At 43.6% G+C, this 19,219-nt stretch overlaps 2 protein-coding genes across 2 annotated transcripts in view; one reads left to right on the top strand and one right to left on the bottom strand.

Moving 5' to 3' along the window:
- The first annotated feature begins 302 nt into the window (after positions 1-302).
- LOC115458867 (axonemal dynein light intermediate polypeptide 1-like) lies at positions 303-15,638 on the top strand. Its single transcript, XM_030188703.1, has 6 exons — positions 303-472; positions 5,399-5,529; positions 6,717-6,886; positions 7,727-7,905; positions 9,026-9,190; positions 15,413-15,638. Exons 1-6 carry the CDS (start codon positions 392-394, stop codon positions 15,446-15,448), a joined length of 762 nt encoding a protein of 253 aa, XP_030044563.1. The 5' UTR covers positions 303-391; the 3' UTR covers positions 15,449-15,638.
- A 2,814-nt stretch (positions 15,639-18,452) lies between these two features.
- LOC115458869 (nucleolar GTP-binding protein 2-like) overlaps positions 18,453-19,219 on the bottom strand; it is a 37,818-nt gene continuing 37,051 nt past the window's right edge. The window contains exon 16 of the mRNA XM_030188705.1: positions 18,453-18,646. Within this exon, the coding sequence (XP_030044565.1) occupies positions 18,503-18,646 (144 nt within the window). The 3' untranslated portion in view covers positions 18,453-18,502. The remainder of the gene's footprint in view (positions 18,647-19,219) is intronic.

Below are 19,219 nucleotides of genomic sequence, written 5' to 3'. Positions count from 1 at the left end.
CACAGCCAATCAGTGAAGGCGGAGGCCACGCACGCGCGCCACAGGACCAATCGGAGGAGGTGTTGTCAACCTCCACGGCCCAATGAGGAAGTAACAGTAATTCGTTCTGGCCAATGAAAACCACCTCTGCTCCCTTCCCCGCCCTATATCGTTTTTAAACGCCCGCCCATTCCAGTCCCCTATGTCTGGTCTTCTGCATTTTTTTTTTTTAGTCGCTGTCGCTTATTAGTCTGCAAGACTCCTCCCACCATCTCTTCGGCAATCTCCCAGTTGGCCACATCCGCTTCCGGGGTTCGCTCACTTCCGGCAGCAGTTTCCAGGGCAACGGTAATAAACAAAGAGCCTGTCCTGAGGAAGACGGAGGCAGCGGGCTAATCCCGGCCCAGCAGCCATGATCCCGCCGGCAGACTCCCTGCTCAAGTACGACAACCCCACGCTCATCAGCCGCAACACGGACAGGAAATCTCCCAAGGTGAGGAGGAGGAGGAGGGGCGGCCCCGGCCGTAGCCCTGAACCCCAGGCAGGCAGGCAGACACCCCTCCCCTCCCCTCCCCCCCCTCCCTCTCAAGGCCCCGGCACAAACGGTCAGAAACGTGGATCACCAAACTGAAATCCCAGTGCATGGTGGGATTTGTAGTCTTGCGTCTGTTTTTAAACGTCAGTACATCTGAATCACATCTGCATGCAAAGGAGGCTGTGCAATGAATGCAAATCTACTACTATTTAGCATTTCTATAGCGCTACAAGGCGTACGCAGCGCTGCGCAAACATAGAAGAAAGACAGTCCCTGCTCAAAGAGCTTACAATCTAGTAAACAAAAAATAAAGCAAACAAATCAATTAATGTGTAGAGGAAAGAGGAGAGGAGGGTAGGTGGAGGTGAGTTAAAGAGGTGGGCTTTCAGTCTAGATTTAAAGGTGGCCAAAGATGGGGCAAGACCTAGGGGCTCAGGAAGTCTATTCCGGGCACAGGGCGCAGCAAGACAGAAGGAGCAAAGTCTGGAGTTGGCAGTAGCGGAGAAGGGAACAGATAAGAAGGATTTATCCAGGGAACGGAGTGCACGGGAAGGGATGTCAATAACTGACTTCTACAACCCCAACTGGAATCCTAATCCACCCTGTTAAAATGACCAGACAGGGGCGTAGCCAGACTTCGGCAGGGGGGGGGGTCCAGAGCCCGTAAGTTTCTGGAACGCCCTGACACACCCATGCCCCTCCCATGGCCACACCCCTTTTGACTTATAGCCCTGACAAAACAGTCCTGTAACAAAATAGCCCCCTAGAAAAAAATAACACATTACAAAAAAAGATGATAAACAAACAAGTGAAATCTTCACTGATAAAGGCTCCAACCAGCATTGCATTGCATAAAGCATATATACTACTACTATTTACTACTACTATTTAGCATTTCTATAGCACTACAAGGCGTCCGCAGTGCTGCACAAACATAGAAGAAAGACAGTCCCTGCTCAAAGAGCTTACAATCTAGTAGACAAAAAATAAAGCAAACAAATCAATTAATGTGTAGAGGAAAGAGGAGAGGAGGGTAGGTGGAGGTGAGTTAAAGAGGTGGGCTTTCAGTCTAGATTTAAAGTTGGCCAAGGGTGGGGCAAGACGTAGGGGCTCAGGAAGTTTATTCCACACGTAGGGTGCAGCGAGACAGAAGGTGCGAAGTCTGGAGTTGGCAGTAGTGGAGAAGGGAACAGATAAGAAGGATTTATCCATGGAGCGGAGTGCATGGGAAGGGGTGTAGTGAAGGACGAGTGTGGAGAGATACTGGGGAGCAGCAGAGTGAGTACATTTATAGGTTAGTAGAAGAAGTTTGAACAGGATGCGAAAACGGATAGGGAACCAGTGAAGCGACTTGAGGAGAGGGGTAGTATGAGTAAAGCGACCCTCGCGGAAGGCGAGACGGTTGCAAATCTAATGCATGCATATTTTATTGTGGATATCTTGACTGGCTGTGTGTGTGGTGTGCCTCAAGGACTGGGCAGGGAATCACTGCCATAATGCACTGGCAGTGGGAGGAGGGTCGGGAGCACCCAGGGTCTCCCACCAGCTTGTAAAGAACTTAGTTTACTGGGGTATTGCTTCCTATTGGAGGTGGTTTATTTGGAGCCCCCCCCCCCCCCCACCACCAAAACAAAATCTTGAAACCCATCCTTTAGTTCTGTGGTCTCAACCCAGTCTTCAGGACACAACTAACCAGTCAGGATTCTAGAATACCTTTAATGAATATGCAGGAGAGCTCTGGAATGATTAGGTATATGATGAAATTAAGAGGGAATAGGTTTAGGAGTAATCTAAGGAAGATCTATTTCACGGAGAGGGTGGTCGAGGCATGGAATGGCCTCCCGGTGGAGGAAGTTGTAGAGTCGAGGACTGTTCCAGAATTTAAAAAGGCATGGGATAAGCATGTGGGATCGCTTACGAAAAGGGACAGTTAAGAGTTAGTTAGGGATTACAGAGGATGGGCAAACTGAATGGGTCATATGGCCTTTATCTGCCATCATGATTCTGTTTCTATCTAATTACTTGTATTTTGATGACTCTCTAAAATGATTACAACAGCATTTTTTTTGAAAAATGTCAAAAATAACATATCAAATATTTAAGAACACAAAAACATTCCTAAAATACACACTAAAGCACATCCCACATCCAAAAATGCAAACCCTATATTAAAAGTTGAACTTATCTCTTGCTGGAATTCATGTCTTTCTCAAAGTTCAGTCCTAGCAAATCCATTAACCAGACACTCTGCCTTTAGAAGAAAACTGCTACAAATCTTGTTGCTCCTTTCCTGGATTCAAAACCGTAGATTCACAAAAAGTTCTTTAAACTGATAATTGTGCAAAATTCTTACCTTGCACAGTTCTGTTATCCATTCAGTAAACCAATATTGGTAAGATCCCAGATTGAAAAATGTTCCGCCCACAAGACACACTTGAATTGATGAACACTGATGACAATGATGAACTCCTCGCAAACTGTATAAATTTTCACAGTCACTTGATCTCACAATCCCTTGGTCTCAACATAGGTCATTTTTGCAAGGAGTTATCATTGTCGTCAGCTATTTATCTCATGCATATTCATTGTGGGTATCCTAAAAACCTGACTGGTTAGGTGTGTCCTGAGGACTGGGTTCAGAACCCCTGCTTCATGAGCCTTTATGCTAAAGGATGTTAAGCCCTTAACACATGGTAGGCTACCGCAGAAACACATTAAAGCATTTTGTGGTTTTCTTTCTGTTTGCATGTGCTAACCCATGCTTTACTGATTTAAAAAATATATATATTTGTGGAAGGAGGCATGTCATGGACAGAAAGAGGGCATGGCAGCATTAACCCGCTAGCACAGTGGTTCCCAAAAAAGCCAGGCAGGTTTTCAGGCTATCCACATTGAAGATTCATGAGAGAGATTTGCATGCAGCTCTTCCACTGCATGCAAACCCAGGACAGGTTTTGGAATCACTGAGCTAGCTTGTTATACATAATGGGGGGGGGGGGGGATTCTATTTATGGCACCTAAAAAATCCACGCGGAAACATTTCCGGCTGAGCATATGCTATAAGTGGTGCGTAGATTTAGGAGTGGTATATAGAATACGCTTTGTTGGTATCTTAGCACCTAAAACTATGTGCATCCATCGAAAACATGGCGTAAATTCCAGTGCATAGATTTAGGTGCATAAATTTTGGAACACCCATGAAACGCCGATTTCCCCGCTCATAACCACACCACTTTTTGCCTATGCGCATTAAAATTTAGTTGCTCTGTATTACAGAATACGCTTAACGATTTGTGGATGTAAATTCTAATTATTGTCAATCAGTGCTCATTATTGCTTGTTAAGTGCTGTTAACAACACGGATTGGCTTGTTAAGCCAATTAGGTTACGCGCATTGTTATAGAATCCACTTGGATTTCAGTGTAAAATGCTAGGCGCACTATTTAGAATATGGGTGAATATGCACTAACTGGTTAATGCAGACTCCTAAATAGGAGGTGGTAAGTGCCCCCGCGTTAGCTCTGTACACATGTCCTGCGATAAAATATTTTTAAGAACATAAGAATAGCCACACTGGGACAGACCAGTGGTCCATCTAGTCCAAAATTGCTGCGTTAAATCTGGGTTTAGCTTGTAAAGTCCTGCATTACCAGACATTAAGCCCACATTAAGCATCTCAAGAAAGATATAGTAGAATTGGAAAAGGTGCAGCGAAGGGCAACTAAAATGATAGCGGGGATGGGACGACTTCCCTATGAAGAAAGACTAAGGAGGCTAGGGCTTTTCAGCTTGGAGAAGAGACGGCTGAGGGGAGACATGATAGAGGTATATAAAATAATGAGTGGAGTGGAACAGGTGGATGTGAAGCGTCTGTTCACGCTTTCCAAAAATACTAGGACTAGGGGGCATGCGATGAAACTACAGTGTAGTAAATTTAAAACAAATCGGAGAAACGTTTTCTTCACCCAATGCGTAATTAAACTCTGGAATTCATTGCCAGAGAACGTGGTGAAGGCGATTAGCTTAGCAGAGTTTAAAAAGGGGTTAGACGGTTTCCTAAAGAACAAGTCCATAAACCGCTACTAAATGGACTTGGGAAAAATCCACAATTCCAGGAATAACATGTATAGAATGTTTGTACGTTTGGGAAGCTTGCCAGGTGCCCTTGGCCTGGATTGGCCGCTGTCGTGGACAGGATGCTGGGCTCGATGGACCTTTGGTCTTTTCACAGTGTGGCATTACTTATGTACTTATTCTAGCACATTTTAGTAAAAGGGTCCCTTAAATTATTTGTTGAAAACAAACTGGCTGACCAAGGAGAGTAGAACTGTGAGAGGCTCAGTGATAAAAAAAGAACAAAAAAAAAAAATAAAGTCACTGGCTGTGATCCAGGGCTAGGAAGGTGGACAAAAGCATATTTTTCTGAGTCGGGAATGATGGTTGTTTCTGCTCTGTTGATAATGCTTGGTTGCTGATGATCCATCGTGTTAGCAAATTTTTCAGGTCAAGGTTTAGTTGCTGCATCAGCAATTTTTAAGATGCCGATTGCAGCGGTAAAAATATTCAACGCCACTATCTAGACGGTGGCTAATACTGATTATCCAAATAAGATGTGTCTATTCCAGGCCCTTGGAGAGACATTCCTTCTTGAGAGAAAGAGAGAGACTGCTCCCTGGGAGAAGAGTGTGTGTACCTAGAATGAATCAAACACAAAACCCGGGAAGAAAAGGTTGTGAATCCAGTTATGGTCCGCTCTGAAAAGAAAGAGAATGGGATTTCCTTGGTTCCTCAGTCAATGCACCTCCAGGCTGAGACCAGAATGCCGCATTTGCATCTTTTTCTGTGCAGTGATTGTAAATGTTGGATCATGTTTATACTTTTCAGGCCCGTCCTTTGAAAGTGAGTCCGCAACAGCCTGCTATATCCGGCCCAGTTCCCCCTCACAAGCCCAAGTCGCCTACTGTAGATACAAGTAAACAACCTGAAGAAATTTTAAATGCAATCCTGCCTCCTAGGTAAGAACTCTGTCTTAAAGTACATTTTTCAAGCTTTTCAGCTGAGCTACAAGCTGAGGTTGGCCTTTTGACTGAAACTGAAAACCGGTACAATATTAGGGGTTAAATACCCTACCTCCAGCTAGAATAACCTTTGCCAAAGCAAGATTATACCTCCTGCAGTGAAGCAACAAACAGATGTCTATTGGATTTGTACATTATCAAACCACAGTGGTTTGCTATTAACATATCTTATGAGTTTTTTGGTGAAATAAACAGCATAGTGCAAATCAAAGCAGACATGAAAAAGAAAAAAAAAAACACTTTCTTGTTTGTAATGTTGACCTATTGGCTACTACTGGATGCCAACTGTAACTCAATATTGTATCATTTTTGGATGAATACTGGCATTTTGTTTTATATGTATTAAACGTGCATTTGTGTTACATGATTAGAGGCACACTGCATGAAGTTATTGCTGTATATTTGATTTCATTTGCCTTATTTTTAACCTATTTAAAATCCTAGGGATCCTTTTACAAAGCTGCAGTAAGCTGGGGACGGAGAGTGGGCGTGTTCTGCGCTGATCAGTTAGCGCAGCTACACTGCCACACGCTAATCGAGCTGCAGTGTTCTGAATGTTTAGCCTCACAATTCCCTACACGCCAGCCCATATGTTGCGTTCTTTGAATGATCATCTCCTCGTCCTCCCTGGACCTAGGCTTCCTCGTTATGAGTCAGCTAGACAAAGCGCTTTCTTCTTTCTTGCATGCAGGTCCCCGGAGTAGAGTAAGTGGTGGCTGTAGTGCACTGTAGACAGGTGGACCCAGGCCCATACCTCCCCCTACTTGTTACACTTGAGGTGGAAACTGAGCCTTCCAAAATTCACCAGAAACCCACTGTACCCACACATAGGCACCCCCTTCACCCATTGTACCGGTGAGCAGTTGGGGGTAGTGTGTTTTGAAGTGTTCAGCAGACAAGATAAGGGAGCAATGGTGAGATGTGTACCTGGGAGCTGTAGACGTGCTAACTTTTTAGCGCGCGCACTAATGCTAGAGAGACCCATTATATTGCTATGGGTGTCTCTGGCGTTAGCGCGCACTGTTTTTGTACGCGCTAAAACGTTTACCCGTCTACTGCGCGACTTAGTAAACAGGGGCCTACGTTTAAAATTTGACAAACAATGTTGTGTTGTCATTGTACAGAGAATGGGTGGAAGGTAATCAGCTCTGGATCCAGCAGGTTTCCAGCACACCAAGCACCCGTATGGATGTGGTTCATCTGCAGGAACAGCTGGATATAAAACTGCAGCAAAGGCAGGCTCGAGAGACTGGGATCTGTCCTGTGCGCAGGGAGCTTTACTCCCAGTGTTTTGGTGAGTAATTTCACCGTGTACTGCAGAAGGAGCTAAGAACTTCTTCCGTAGGTGATAAAATTATAGTGTAGTAGTTCTCAGGTGTTCCTGAGGACCTCTTTGGGCCATGCATGAAATTAGGGGGATGAGAGTTCCAAGTTTACTGAGTAGCCTACAAGAGGGACCACACTGCTGCTATTCCTGATAACCACATACAAATGCAAGGAGTCCTGGGTGGTATAAAGCTAGGAAACCACTGCTGTTATCTATTTGACATACTATTACACATGTACGTTTGGAAGTGCATTCCAGAATTCTAAATGTCCCAAATTAAAATATATACTTTGATGTAAATTTCTGGGCAATGGAAGCATGCAAGGCCTTCAACTTATTACAGACCGAGTGCAAAAGGTCTCTGCCACTTTGTAGCTATGGTAAAATTCTCAGTTGCTGAACCTTTTGGATAATTCTCTTTGCTTTTTAAACAATATATATGTTATCATGGAACCATGTATAGTATACCTTCTGCTATTAGGAAGCCTATTATTTCTGGTTAGAAAAGCAGATGTGGTGAGGTATTCCTGAGCTGTCTAAAGTGATTTAATATCCCTATAGATTTAGATTCCAAATTGCCCTAAATTCTGAATTATTGAAATATGCAAAAATGCATCGTGTGTTACTATTGTATACTGTGTCCGAGTAAGATGCCAGTTGCATGATCCTATGCTTGGCTTTCTTGATAGCAGTTCTGGTTATTACTTCTCATTTCTGTGGCATTAATAGACCAGATCCATGTAAGAGACAGCTCCTGCTCCGCAGAGTGTTTAGAGGGTATTTAAAACCTGCTGCCATCCTTTTTAGATGAGCTGATCAGGGAGGTCACCATTAACTGTGCGGAGCGAGGTGTGCTTCTGTTGCGAGTGAGAGATGAGATCCGCATGACCATCGCGGCCTACCAGACCCTTTATGAGAGCAGCGTAGCATTCGGCATGAGGAAGGCCTTGCAAGCTGAGCATGGCAAATCCGACATGGAGAAGCGAGTAAGCTCCGTTCTGAAGTCTGTGCCTGATCTTTGATGTGATTGTCTGTTCAGGTTTTAACGATAATGTTATGTCATTATCACAGCAGTAGGCTTCCTTGAATGGGCTGGAACCATCTAGGCAACATTGCAAATTCTATTGATCAACATTCTACTTGTTTTGATACGCTATCACCAAGGATTGCCTTCCTATGGCATATCTTTTTTAGTCTAGAAAGTGGAGCGTCTGGCTATTTTACCTTCCCATTAAGACCAGATCCAAACAAAGTATAGGCCTCGGACCAGGACCAGTTGAGTTATTCAGTTCAGCATTCAAGTAAAAACTCATTTCTAGATCAGTATTTGCGGATAAGGTCCTACCCCACATCCCTCCATATTCAGCCTACAAAATACACAAACAGCATGGGTTGCAGGCCATCCTTACCCTGTTGCCACTAGATGGCAGTAAAAATTGCAGAAATACTGCCGATGATATTAAATTGCATATGATCTTGATTAACCAGGGAAATAATTTTAACACCAATTCCCAGATCATTTCAGGAACACCGACAGTTTTTCTATTTTATTTTTTATAGATTTTCAATTAATTACAGAAAAATACAATAAAGTGAAGCGTTTGAAATATTCAAAGCTATTTCTCACACTATCAAAAGTTATCAATAGAAATAAAACATGGAAAAGAAAATAAGATGATAAGTTATGTCCAATAAAAAAGGTATCATCTTATTTTCTTTTCCATGTTTTATTTTGCTTGATTTCTATTGATAACCTTTAAGAGTGGACTAGCACGGCTACCACACCTCACACTATCAAAAGATGATTTGAAAGATGCAGCCTGAAATGTGTTGAGATTTTATTTCTCATTGATGATATATTCAGGTCACTACCACCTGTCTCCAGAGGGGCATATATATATATATATATTTTTATAATAATGTAGTTTTGTCAGCTTCTTACATGCTTCCTTGTATTCAGACATCTCGAGCTCCACTTGTTTCAGATTGTTTTTGATGCTTTTATCCCCAGTACGCCAGGGGAAAGTTGAATACTACTGGGTGCAAAGGTGAATGTTGGAGGTTACTAATATTTTTATGGAATCTGCTGCTTGTATTTTCTTAAAGGTTTTAGAGCTAGAAATTGAGAAGAAAGAGTTGGAGAGACAAGTAAATGAACAGAAAGCCAAGTGTGAAGCCGTGGAGAAGCGGGAGGCTGAAAGGCGACAAGTAGAAGAGAAAAAACATGCAGAGGAGATCCAGTTCCTTAAACGGACCAATCAGCAGCTGAAGGTTAGTAACCCCCCCCCCCCCCTTCTCTCCAAGGACACCATTTCACTACCATCTTGTCACACGCACAGACGGCCCAGTCCTGCTCTAGTGTAAAACCAGAGAGTCTTCACGTGGTTCTAATCAGTGTGTGTGTGTGGGGGGGGGAGCGATGCGGTAAAGTGCGCTAGGTATTGTGCACCAGTTAGCTCAGCTTTAGTATACAGTTTTTTGGGTGCCTTATGTAAAATGGGTTTTGTGCATGAGCTAACTATGGGTCCCTTTTACTAAGCCACATAGTCATCAAATTACTAAGCGTGCTGAACATGTGCCAAATTGGAGTTACCGCTCGGTTACCGTTGAGGTAATTTCAATTTTGGTCCACGTCCGCTACGCGCATCTGAAAAATATTTTTTATTTTCTGGTGCGCGTCAAGAGCATTTGATGCACGTAGGTCATTACGACCCGGATTATTTACTGCTAGGTCAATGGCTGGCGGTAAGGTCTCAGACCCAAAATGAACGCGCGGCAATTTTGATTTTGTCGCACGTCCATTTTCGGCAAAAAGAAAAAAAAGGCCTTTTTTACAGGAACGCGAAAAAAATGTATTTATTCAGAACATTTATACCACTGAGAGCGCCCAAAACCCGCGGCTACACTACCGCAAGCCATGGACCCCTATGTGCAAAGCTCTGTACAGACACCAGTGCACAGCACTTTTAAATCACATAGTAATGAGGCTATTAGCTATTCAGTGCAGATGCAGACAAATGTGGACACTAAAAACTGAAGCAGCATAAAAACTTAGCCTGTTTTTTTGCGACCAGCTTTAGTGGGAATTTGATGGCCATTTCTTCTGCTTAATGCAAGCATATAAGACCCACTACTTTTTTTATTCTTTCCAACCCAATGGAAGTTAGAAAGAAGTATACAAAAGGGTTGAAAATGTTTGTCTGTTTAAGGGCAAAATAACTCTTAACAATTTAATGAAGAAACTTGGCATGAAGGAAAAATAGGTAAAATGATGTGAGTTTGAAAATGGGCCAGATTGAACTGAGGGTTCCTAAGAAATGAGCCCCCCCCCCCCAAAAAAAAAAAAAAAACAACAAAATGGCTTAATATGGTTCTAGTTTCTGTAGCATAGATAGTTACATACAGTGAAACACAGCAGTTAGGTTTAAACTGCCTTTGCCCATTCTCTACTCTCCCAGCCCTCCAATCTATCTCATCCCAGAAACTAATACCCCACATATTGCTGCCAGGACCTTCCTTTAAAAATCAGCAACAAAATATAGGTCTGCTCTGATAAAGATTCGGAGGCTGGAGTTACTTCAGGAGATTGTCTTAGCTGGCCACTCTTCCTGCATTTATATCCAGGACCTGCAGGATAGCAAAGCACCACTCAATGTCACTTAAAAAAAAACAGTTTTTAACCCAAAAGGTAGCTGGGAAGTTGGCTCCTGACTTGTTTCACAGTTGGCACTCGTAGAGGCTGCTGGGACCAAAATACCCACTGACCGAGCTAAGTGCTGTCTGTACGGGGCTCCCTCTGGAACATGCCCCAAAGAGTTCCTCGGGCACGTGGGCTGTGGTGTAACTGGAAAGCTGAACTATCTAAGGATCACTGTACTGTCCCAGATGAGCAATCTTAAAGGATCCATGACCCACCATTACTAGAGTGAGTAAAGGCAGACCTTAACAGGTGGATCTTTGTTTCCTCATCATTTCAACAAGAATTAATATAATCAAGCTCTAGCTCTCAATAATTTGCGATGCCCCTTTGCAGAATAGAAACTGAATAGATTAATTTCAGCATATATTTTGGAATAACAAGTGGCCTTGGATAAACTCAGTTCTTTGATGATACAGAAGCAGCGAGGATTCTCCTTGCCTAATTTAAAGCATTGCTATTGGGCAGCCCCAGAGGAGACCATCGTCGTTCTGGTGGGCGCAAATAGAGACAGCATTGGAGGGAGTTGGAAGCGTATTGTATTAGTCATTCCAATGAAGTTCACTGCCTTTCCTGAAGCTTAACGATGTGCACAAGTTTGTGGAAGGAAACTCCTTAGTTCATTTAACTTTCCAAGTTTGGGAAAGGGTGATGAGATGCTCTGCTAGCCCTGACATATTTAAACCCTAGATTCCCCCCCCCCCCCCCCCCCAGGTTATGATGAAAGGAATGGTAGGCGCAGAACAGTCTAACCTAGATAATAATAGATTTTGTTCAAGAGGGTAACTAGGGGAGAAAGTTTGGGACAGATGCCAGAGGCCTCCGTACCCTTTATCTCTGTTCCAAGTGGAAGATTTCCTATGCCTCAATTATAAGTTATTTCAGAGAGAAGTGACCCCAACTGAGACCTTGTTTTTAAAAACTCCCTAAAGGGATGACAGCAAAGATGTACAGAATTTTGGCAGACGAAAAAGCTCCCTATCTTTTCCCTATCAGAGACATGAAACAAACGTGGATAGCGCAACATTGACAGAAGGTTTGGAACAGTGTTGGATGGACTCCTCCTGCACAAGTCATCAGGATAGGCAATACAAAATCCTGTCTCCAACATATTTAACCCCAGTAAGACCGTGAGATGTTTTAGGTCACAGATCTTTGCTGGAGAGATTGTGGTTGTAAAGGCACATTTGCGTACAACTGGTGGAAATGTGACAGATCAGGCCCTTGTGGGAGGTGGCCAATGGCCCTTAAGAATACTGGGCTGAAGCTTCCTTTCATTTGCCACCTAATCTTAATTGGGGGGGGGGGGGGGTGGTTAGTAGGCAGTAAGAAATAACTCTGGTAAGTAACAAGGACCTACTGAATTATTTAGTACTGGTAGCCAGGCTAACTATCCTTCTCCCTTCACGATCCCAGTTCACGCTAGGGATCTGGGTAATGTTGAGGCAGAACTGACATCCACTCACTTCTGCCCTGGTAGTTGCTGCTTGTCTCCCACTAGGGATCAGGGGGTGCTCTTTTTAAGAGGCAGAAGCGAGTGGAGATCATCTCTCTCTGAACCCCTGAGCATGAGTCGGGGTCCTAGGAGGTAGGGAGCGGAGGGCCAGCTTTCTGATTAGTGGGCGGGGCCTTTAATAAATGTTTTTGCACGTTGCTGTGACCAAGAATGTGCAAAGTTCATGATTATGGCAGCACGTGAAAATGTTTTCTGAAATTTACCCACTGATTAGCCAGAACTCACTTGCATCCTGTAGGTAAATTTTGCAAAACCTGGTACTAACCCACAGACATTTTCATATGTTAAGGCATCAGGCCCATTGTCTGCTTACTTTGACTTGTGTTCCATCTATCTCTGTACATCAACATAAAATTATTACTCCTGCAGAATTCTGAGCCAAAAAAATGGAAAATTCTGCTCACAAAATGTACAAATTCTGCAAAATTCTCAAAGTTTGTCATATTTTAAAACAATATTAAAGCCCCCTCCCTGTACACAGATACCATCCATATTTTGCCCAGCCCCCTTCCCAGCATCTATATCATCCATCTTTTTTTACTGCCCCTCCCCTGCACCCACACACCAGCCATAGTTTTATATAGTCTCCCCACCACACTAGCCATATTTGTTTCCAGCCCCCCTAACCCCGCATCCACCTTCACTCACATTCGCACTCACTAGGGAGCTGCAATCAGGAAGAGCTGCATCGGGAGTACCTCTTTGGAGCAGGAAAAAACTTGACTCTCTGCCTGTTGCCACTTCTTGCAAATGGCCACCAAGACTTCCTGCGGTAGCCTCACGAGATTACCGCATGAAGTCTTGGCCATTTTGAAGAAGCGAAGCACTGGCCAGAGTGGCAGTAGCAGGCAGGAACGAGTGAGGCAACTAGACCACTAGGGAGTGTGAAGGTAGGCCTGGGGAGGGCCCACCATCCAGATTCTGTGCGGCTAGGGTATTCTGCACCACAGAATTCTGGCAGGAGTAAATTATGAACTTAGATCTCCAGAAGTGGTTTCTGCCTCTTGGAGTCAACGGTATATGTCCTGTGTATCTCCAACTGATGCCTCTTGGGCTGGAAGGAGACAGGGTGGAGAATCTGTCGAGCAGGATTCAACACCTACTGCTGGATACTGGGAAAAGCTGCAAGATAACCTGGTCCGTGTGTGCCAGAGAATGAAAACAAGCAGGTGGGACAGTGAATTGGGGGGGGGGGGGGGGGGGGGGGGGTACCTGTTTTATGGACAGCTATTTGTAATTTTTAATACTATAACAACACCATTCATCCCTGTGCACCAGAAATTCAGCTTTTAGAGGTATCACTTCTAAGTAGTAAAAAGGAGGCGCTGAGGTTGTTACTCCTGAAATCTGTGACTTGTTAGGTCTCCCATGTGAAGTTAAACACAGGGCCCAATATGCAAAGGTTTTATGATCCTACATCGGTATCTGAAAATTTATTAGGACTAAGTGCCTATCATTAGATAAATGGAGGATCTTAAAAAGTGGGTGGTGATGGGGAAAACAAAATAAAGCGTCACAATGATTTTCAATACTAGGCTTATAAATTTAGGTAAGTGAATGACAGGCCTAAATTTATAAGCATAAAACTACTACAAATCATTTCTATAGCGCTACCAGTCGTACGCAGCGCTTCACAGTTGAACATGAAGAAAAGACAGTCCCTGCTCAAAAGAGCTTACAATCTAAATTAGGACAGACAGACAGGACCAATAAGGATAAGGGTAGAAGGACACATAGGAATGATTCTAAATGGAATGTTGCTACTATTGGAGATTCTAGATGGAATGTTAATGTTGCTATTCCGCTAGCAGCATTCCATATAGAAGCCTGCCCTTGCAGATCAGCAACGCGGCCGCGCAGGCTTCTATTTCTGTGAGTCTGACGCACGTCAGACTCACAGAAACAGAAGCCTGCGCGGCTGCGCTGCTGATCTGCAAGGGCAGGCTTCTACTACTACTATAAATCATTTCTATAGCGCTACCAGTCGTACGCAGCGCTTCACAATTGAACGTGAAGAAAAGACAGTCCCTGCTCAAAAGAGCTTACAATCTAAATCAGGACAGACAGACAGGACAAAGAAGGGATAAGGGTAGGACAGACAGATAGGACACATAGGAATGATTCTAAATGGAATGTTGCTACTATTGGAGATTCTTTTGCTACTATTTGAGATTCTGGAATGTTGCTACTGTTTGAGATTCTACATGGAATGTTAATGTTGCTATTCCACTAGCAACATTCCATGTAGAAGTCGGCCCTTGCAGATCAGCAACGCGGCCGCGCAGGCTTCTATTTCTGTGAGTCTGACGTCCTGCACGTACGTGCAGGACGTCAGACTCACAGAAACAGAAGCCTACGCGGCCGCGTTGCTGATCTGCAAGGGCAGGCTTCTACTACTACTATAAATGATTTCTATAGCGCTACCAGTCGTACGCAGCGCTTCACAATTGAACATGAAGAAAAGACAGTCCCTGCTCAAAAGAGCTTACAATCTAAATCAGGACGGACAGACAGGACAAATAAGGGATGAGGGTAGGACAGACAGGACACATAGGGAAAAGGGACTATTGAAGAGAGGAAGACAAGATAAGGTTACGAGCAGGCGACAAGTTAGGAATTAAAAGCAGCATCAAACAGGTAGGCCTTTAGCCCAGATATGAAGGTGGCCAGGGATGGAGCTTGACGTAATGGCTCAGGAAGTCTATTCCAGGCATAAGGTGCGGCGAGATAAAAGGAACGGAGTCTGGAGTTAGCGATGGAGAAGGGTGCATACTCCTAAGTTATTTTCAGCCAAATTTATGAGCTCTGCTTTCTTTGAATATCGAGTTCCTCTCGTTACGATCGCCCTGTTTTTGCCAATGAAGGTTGCATATTCTAGAAGGTGAAGGCTCTGTATGTGCCTTTCCTAGTACCGCTCTTGTAAAAGCATTAGCAAATGTCAACGAAATTACAACGCTGCTGTTCCAGAGAGCTCTGGACCACAGCATGGGACATGATGGAAGGCCAAGTGATTTTATGCAAAGTAAAATGTTTTCTGGCTTAGAACCCAAGAGCCAAAACCACAGTTTTTTCTATTTCTTTTTCAATGTTGTACATTTACAAAAGTGTGATTTTCATTGTACAGAAACTAGGTCAGCTCTCCTTTATTTATAGAATCGCTATAAAGATATGTCTTACAACAGCCCCAGCAAAGACACGACCTCTCTCAACCTTAGGTCTTTCTTTTTGAGTGAACATTTCATAATCATTTTTAAGAATATTTGTCTTGTTTGTTTTTCAGGCACAGTTGGAAGGTATAATTGCACCAAAGAAATGATGGAGTTTCTTCTTTGGCCCGATACGCCTGCCAGGATTCTTGTTTTTACTAAAACTTTGTAATGGTCATTGCCAGCCAACTTGCATTCTTCATAAAGTTTATTCCTCCAATATTTATCACAGAGATGAGAGCAACTGTAAATCTTGAAATATATCATTTTCATAATTAAGGTTAATGATCAAATTTTTCATAGTATTCCAAGTTCCCTGGCTTTCTTCTTTGGCTGTCTTTTCCCAGGAGTGGCAGTAGATTTCGACCACCGTCAAAAAATAAAAGTGAATTCCCTGCTGAACTGAATATTGCCTGATATCCTGTTTGTGCTCACATAAGATCCCTCATCATGATTCTGTACCCTGGCTGTCATCTTTGCTATGAAAGGTGGCCAGCTCACTCATGCCCGTAATCTCTCTGCTCTCCTCCTCATTCTACCTAGATGTTCACCACCAACCAGTCTGATGGCTCTGATCCAGACATCAGATTGCAACCTTAAGCAAAAAGCCTGTACAGCACAGAACTGTAAGATAAAAACCAGAGTGCACTGCTTGAGCCTGTGTCCGTACGTTGTTGAAGGCAAAAACCAAAGGGTGATTCAATGGAGGAGTGGCCTAGTGGTTAGGGTGGTGGACTTTGGTCCTGGGGAACTGAGGAACTGAGTTCGATTCCCACTTCAGGCACAGAGGCAGCTCCTTGTGACTGTGGGCAAGTCACTTAACCCTCCATTGCCCCATGTAAGCCGCATTGAGCCTGCCATGAGTGGGAAAGCGCAGGGTACAGATGTAACAAAAATAAAAGAGATACTACTGGAGATTCTACATGGAATGTTGCTACTATTGGAGATTCTACATGGAATGTTGCTACTCCATGTAGAAGGCTGCGCAGGCTTCTGTTTCTGTGAGTCTGACGTGCTGCACGTACGTGCAGGACGTCAGACTCACAGAAGCAGAAGCCTGCACGGCCACATTGGTGATCTGCAAGGGCCGACTTCTCCATGGAATGTTGCTAGTGGAATAGCAACATTCCATGTAGAATCTCAAATAGTAGCAACAGTGGAGGAGTGGCCTAGTGGTTAGGGTGGTGGACTTTGGTCCTGGGGAACTGAGTTCGATTCCTGGCACAGGCAGCTCCTTGTGACTCTGGGCAAGTCACTTAACCCTCCATTGCCCCATGTAAGCCGCATTGAGCCTGCCATAAGTGGGAAAGCGCGGGGTACAAATGTAACAAAAAAACTACAAGTGGCTATAGCATTTTGAAAAGAAAGGGGAGCACGTTAGCAGCAGCAGTATGTTAAATACCCAGAAATATTTCCTTTTCAGCTTTGTTCACATCACTTTCATTGAAAGGTAAAGAAGGGACTGAACCAGCAAAAAAGCCAGGTGAGACATGGGCTATTTTCCTACAGCAGCAAAATAGGGGTCATGTGACAGTAAACTCAATGGGGAGCTAAGTACACAGGCCACCAGGATCTCCTGTACAAATTCCCAGGGCCACATTTATTCCTTTGTCAAAAGGTGTAAGTTTCTATGTTAGAATTTATATGCTATAAAGACACATTTCCTAGATCAAATAAACACCTTTATGGAACACTGCCCTGTTTATAAAGTCACCCTATTAGCATAATTACCTCCCCTCCCCTTTATGTTGGGTCTGAGATGAAAATGGCACGGCTATGTTGCCTTCCACATGCCCACATTAGAAGACTTAAAAAGAAAAGGAAAACGCACTGCTATTAAGAGATTCAGCTTTACAACCAGTTGCCTCATCCTCGGGTCTTGTTTTTGTAAAAATCAAGAGTTCGAGCTGCTGCTGGCTGCATTTATTTTGCTGGCACATGGCTGCAGTTCAGCTGGACGACGTTTGAGAACTTCTCATCTTCCCCAGTTCTGATTCTGTTATGCAAACTACCCATATAGCACTGGAAGTGGGAAGGCAGTGACTTTGCCTTTGTTCGTCTGAGCTACAGCAGCATCTCATAAAAAAAAAGGTGCAACTGGAACTAGGCATGGCCGAATCTGGCAACCCGTTTGGGACCCCTTATTCCTTGGAAAACTGGAGAAGTTACTCTCTGGTCACTGCTCTTGCCACAGAAATCAAGAGAAAATTGAATTACATTTCCCTATAACCTTGTTATAATGGAGGCAGGAAATCATTTGAAGTTTTTACAGAATTTTAGCCAGCTTTTCTGCCAACAAAGAGGAAGGTAATTTAATCCGGCCAGCCAACATTTCAGAAAACTGACAAACAAGCGGCATGTAACGCTGTAAAGAAATAAAAACAAGTTTGTGCATCAGATTTGAACTTGGGGCCTTAGGGTGTATACATAATACAACAGCTGGGCTGCCGTCCAAGTCTATAATGTACTCCACACCAGTCATAGGCCAGCTGTGAAGCTTCCCTATACACAAAAACCTTACAGTCGCAATCCGAGCCCTTATGGTATGTGCAGTGTGAATCAAATGCGAGTGCTCTCTTATAAAAACCTCTTTCAGACTCTTGACGTTGTCTTCGGGGAAAGTGGCGGACGTTTTCTCCACATGGGAGGAAGACAAGCTGCCACCAATGCTATACCTTCACTGTGGTTGAAACAATCCCCCCGTCACACCTCTACAGGCCAGGCTTCTCTGCCTTTACCAAGTGGTCCAAGGAACTACACTGGAACGTCAACCTGAAAGGGCAGAGAACAGCCAGCGGGCGGTGGGAAAGATAGCAAGAGATTTTTAGGCTCCCCAACATATGCACAAGTTCTTCATCCTTTTAAAGAAAATGTGGCCCAGTGGTTAGCACAATGGGCTGTGAAGCAGGAAAACCAGGGTTGAAATCCCACTTCTGCCACCAACATTCTTTGTGACCTTGGGCACATCATGTTATCTCCAGCTGCCTGTAAGCTCTCTCAGGCAGGAACATATTGTGCATATTCATCACCACTGTACACTGCTGTGTACATCCAGTAGAGCTGTAAAAACAAGTATCATAAACATCTATAAAGAAATAAAACTGATACTATACATTCCTGTGTCTTTTTAAAAATAAATTTAATATCAAATAGGATTTGTAGGATCACTGTCCGAGTTTTATCTGTTTTGTTCTCTGTCCCTCTGAGCCTTCCCTCTTCTTGTTCCTGTTTCTGTTCTTCACATTGTGAGTGTCGTAGTATCGCACACCCACTTTCCGCACGCGCTGCTCTCGCTCCAGTCTTCTCCTCTGCAAAGATGGCAATAAAGATTTCAACGTGGCCATGTGACAACCCAAAACCTTCACCCTACAAACTAGTTATTTCTTGGTTTTAACCCTGTACGTACAGATGAACTAAATCATCAAGCTTGCTTTTATGTAAGATGACCATATGCTTTACGGTTACTTTGATATACCACTGTTCCTTAAGGCAACAACAGAGCGCTGTACAATAGAGAAAAAAAGGAACTTTATGTAACCTTGGGTTTACGCCTCAGTCAGAGTCGCACTCCTGAAGCTGTAAATTAAGCCCATCATGACAAAGATTGTAGTTGTCAACGTGGGATACCATTAAGACAGGTTATTTTATCACAGGTCCCATTTTATGCAGTGAGACCTAGTTACTAATAACTGAGGTTAACATTAAAATAACACATCTTAATGGCAGCCCAAATTGATAACTTCTCTTAATTAAAGAAAAAAGTAGTGTCTCTATAAATCACAATCACTGCTATATTTAATAAAAGTGAGCCAAGTATAGGACTGTCGAGTCACTGTGACATCACTGATGAGGTTGGCTCTTATTGGTGGAATGAGGCATTA

This window comes from Microcaecilia unicolor, unplaced genomic scaffold, assembly GCF_901765095.1.
Source record: "Microcaecilia unicolor unplaced genomic scaffold, aMicUni1.1, whole genome shotgun sequence".
Taxonomy (NCBI): domain Eukaryota; kingdom Metazoa; phylum Chordata; class Amphibia; order Gymnophiona; family Siphonopidae; genus Microcaecilia; species Microcaecilia unicolor.
Note: the sequence above shows the minus strand (reverse complement) of the source record. Positions and strands in the feature narration are given on the sequence as shown.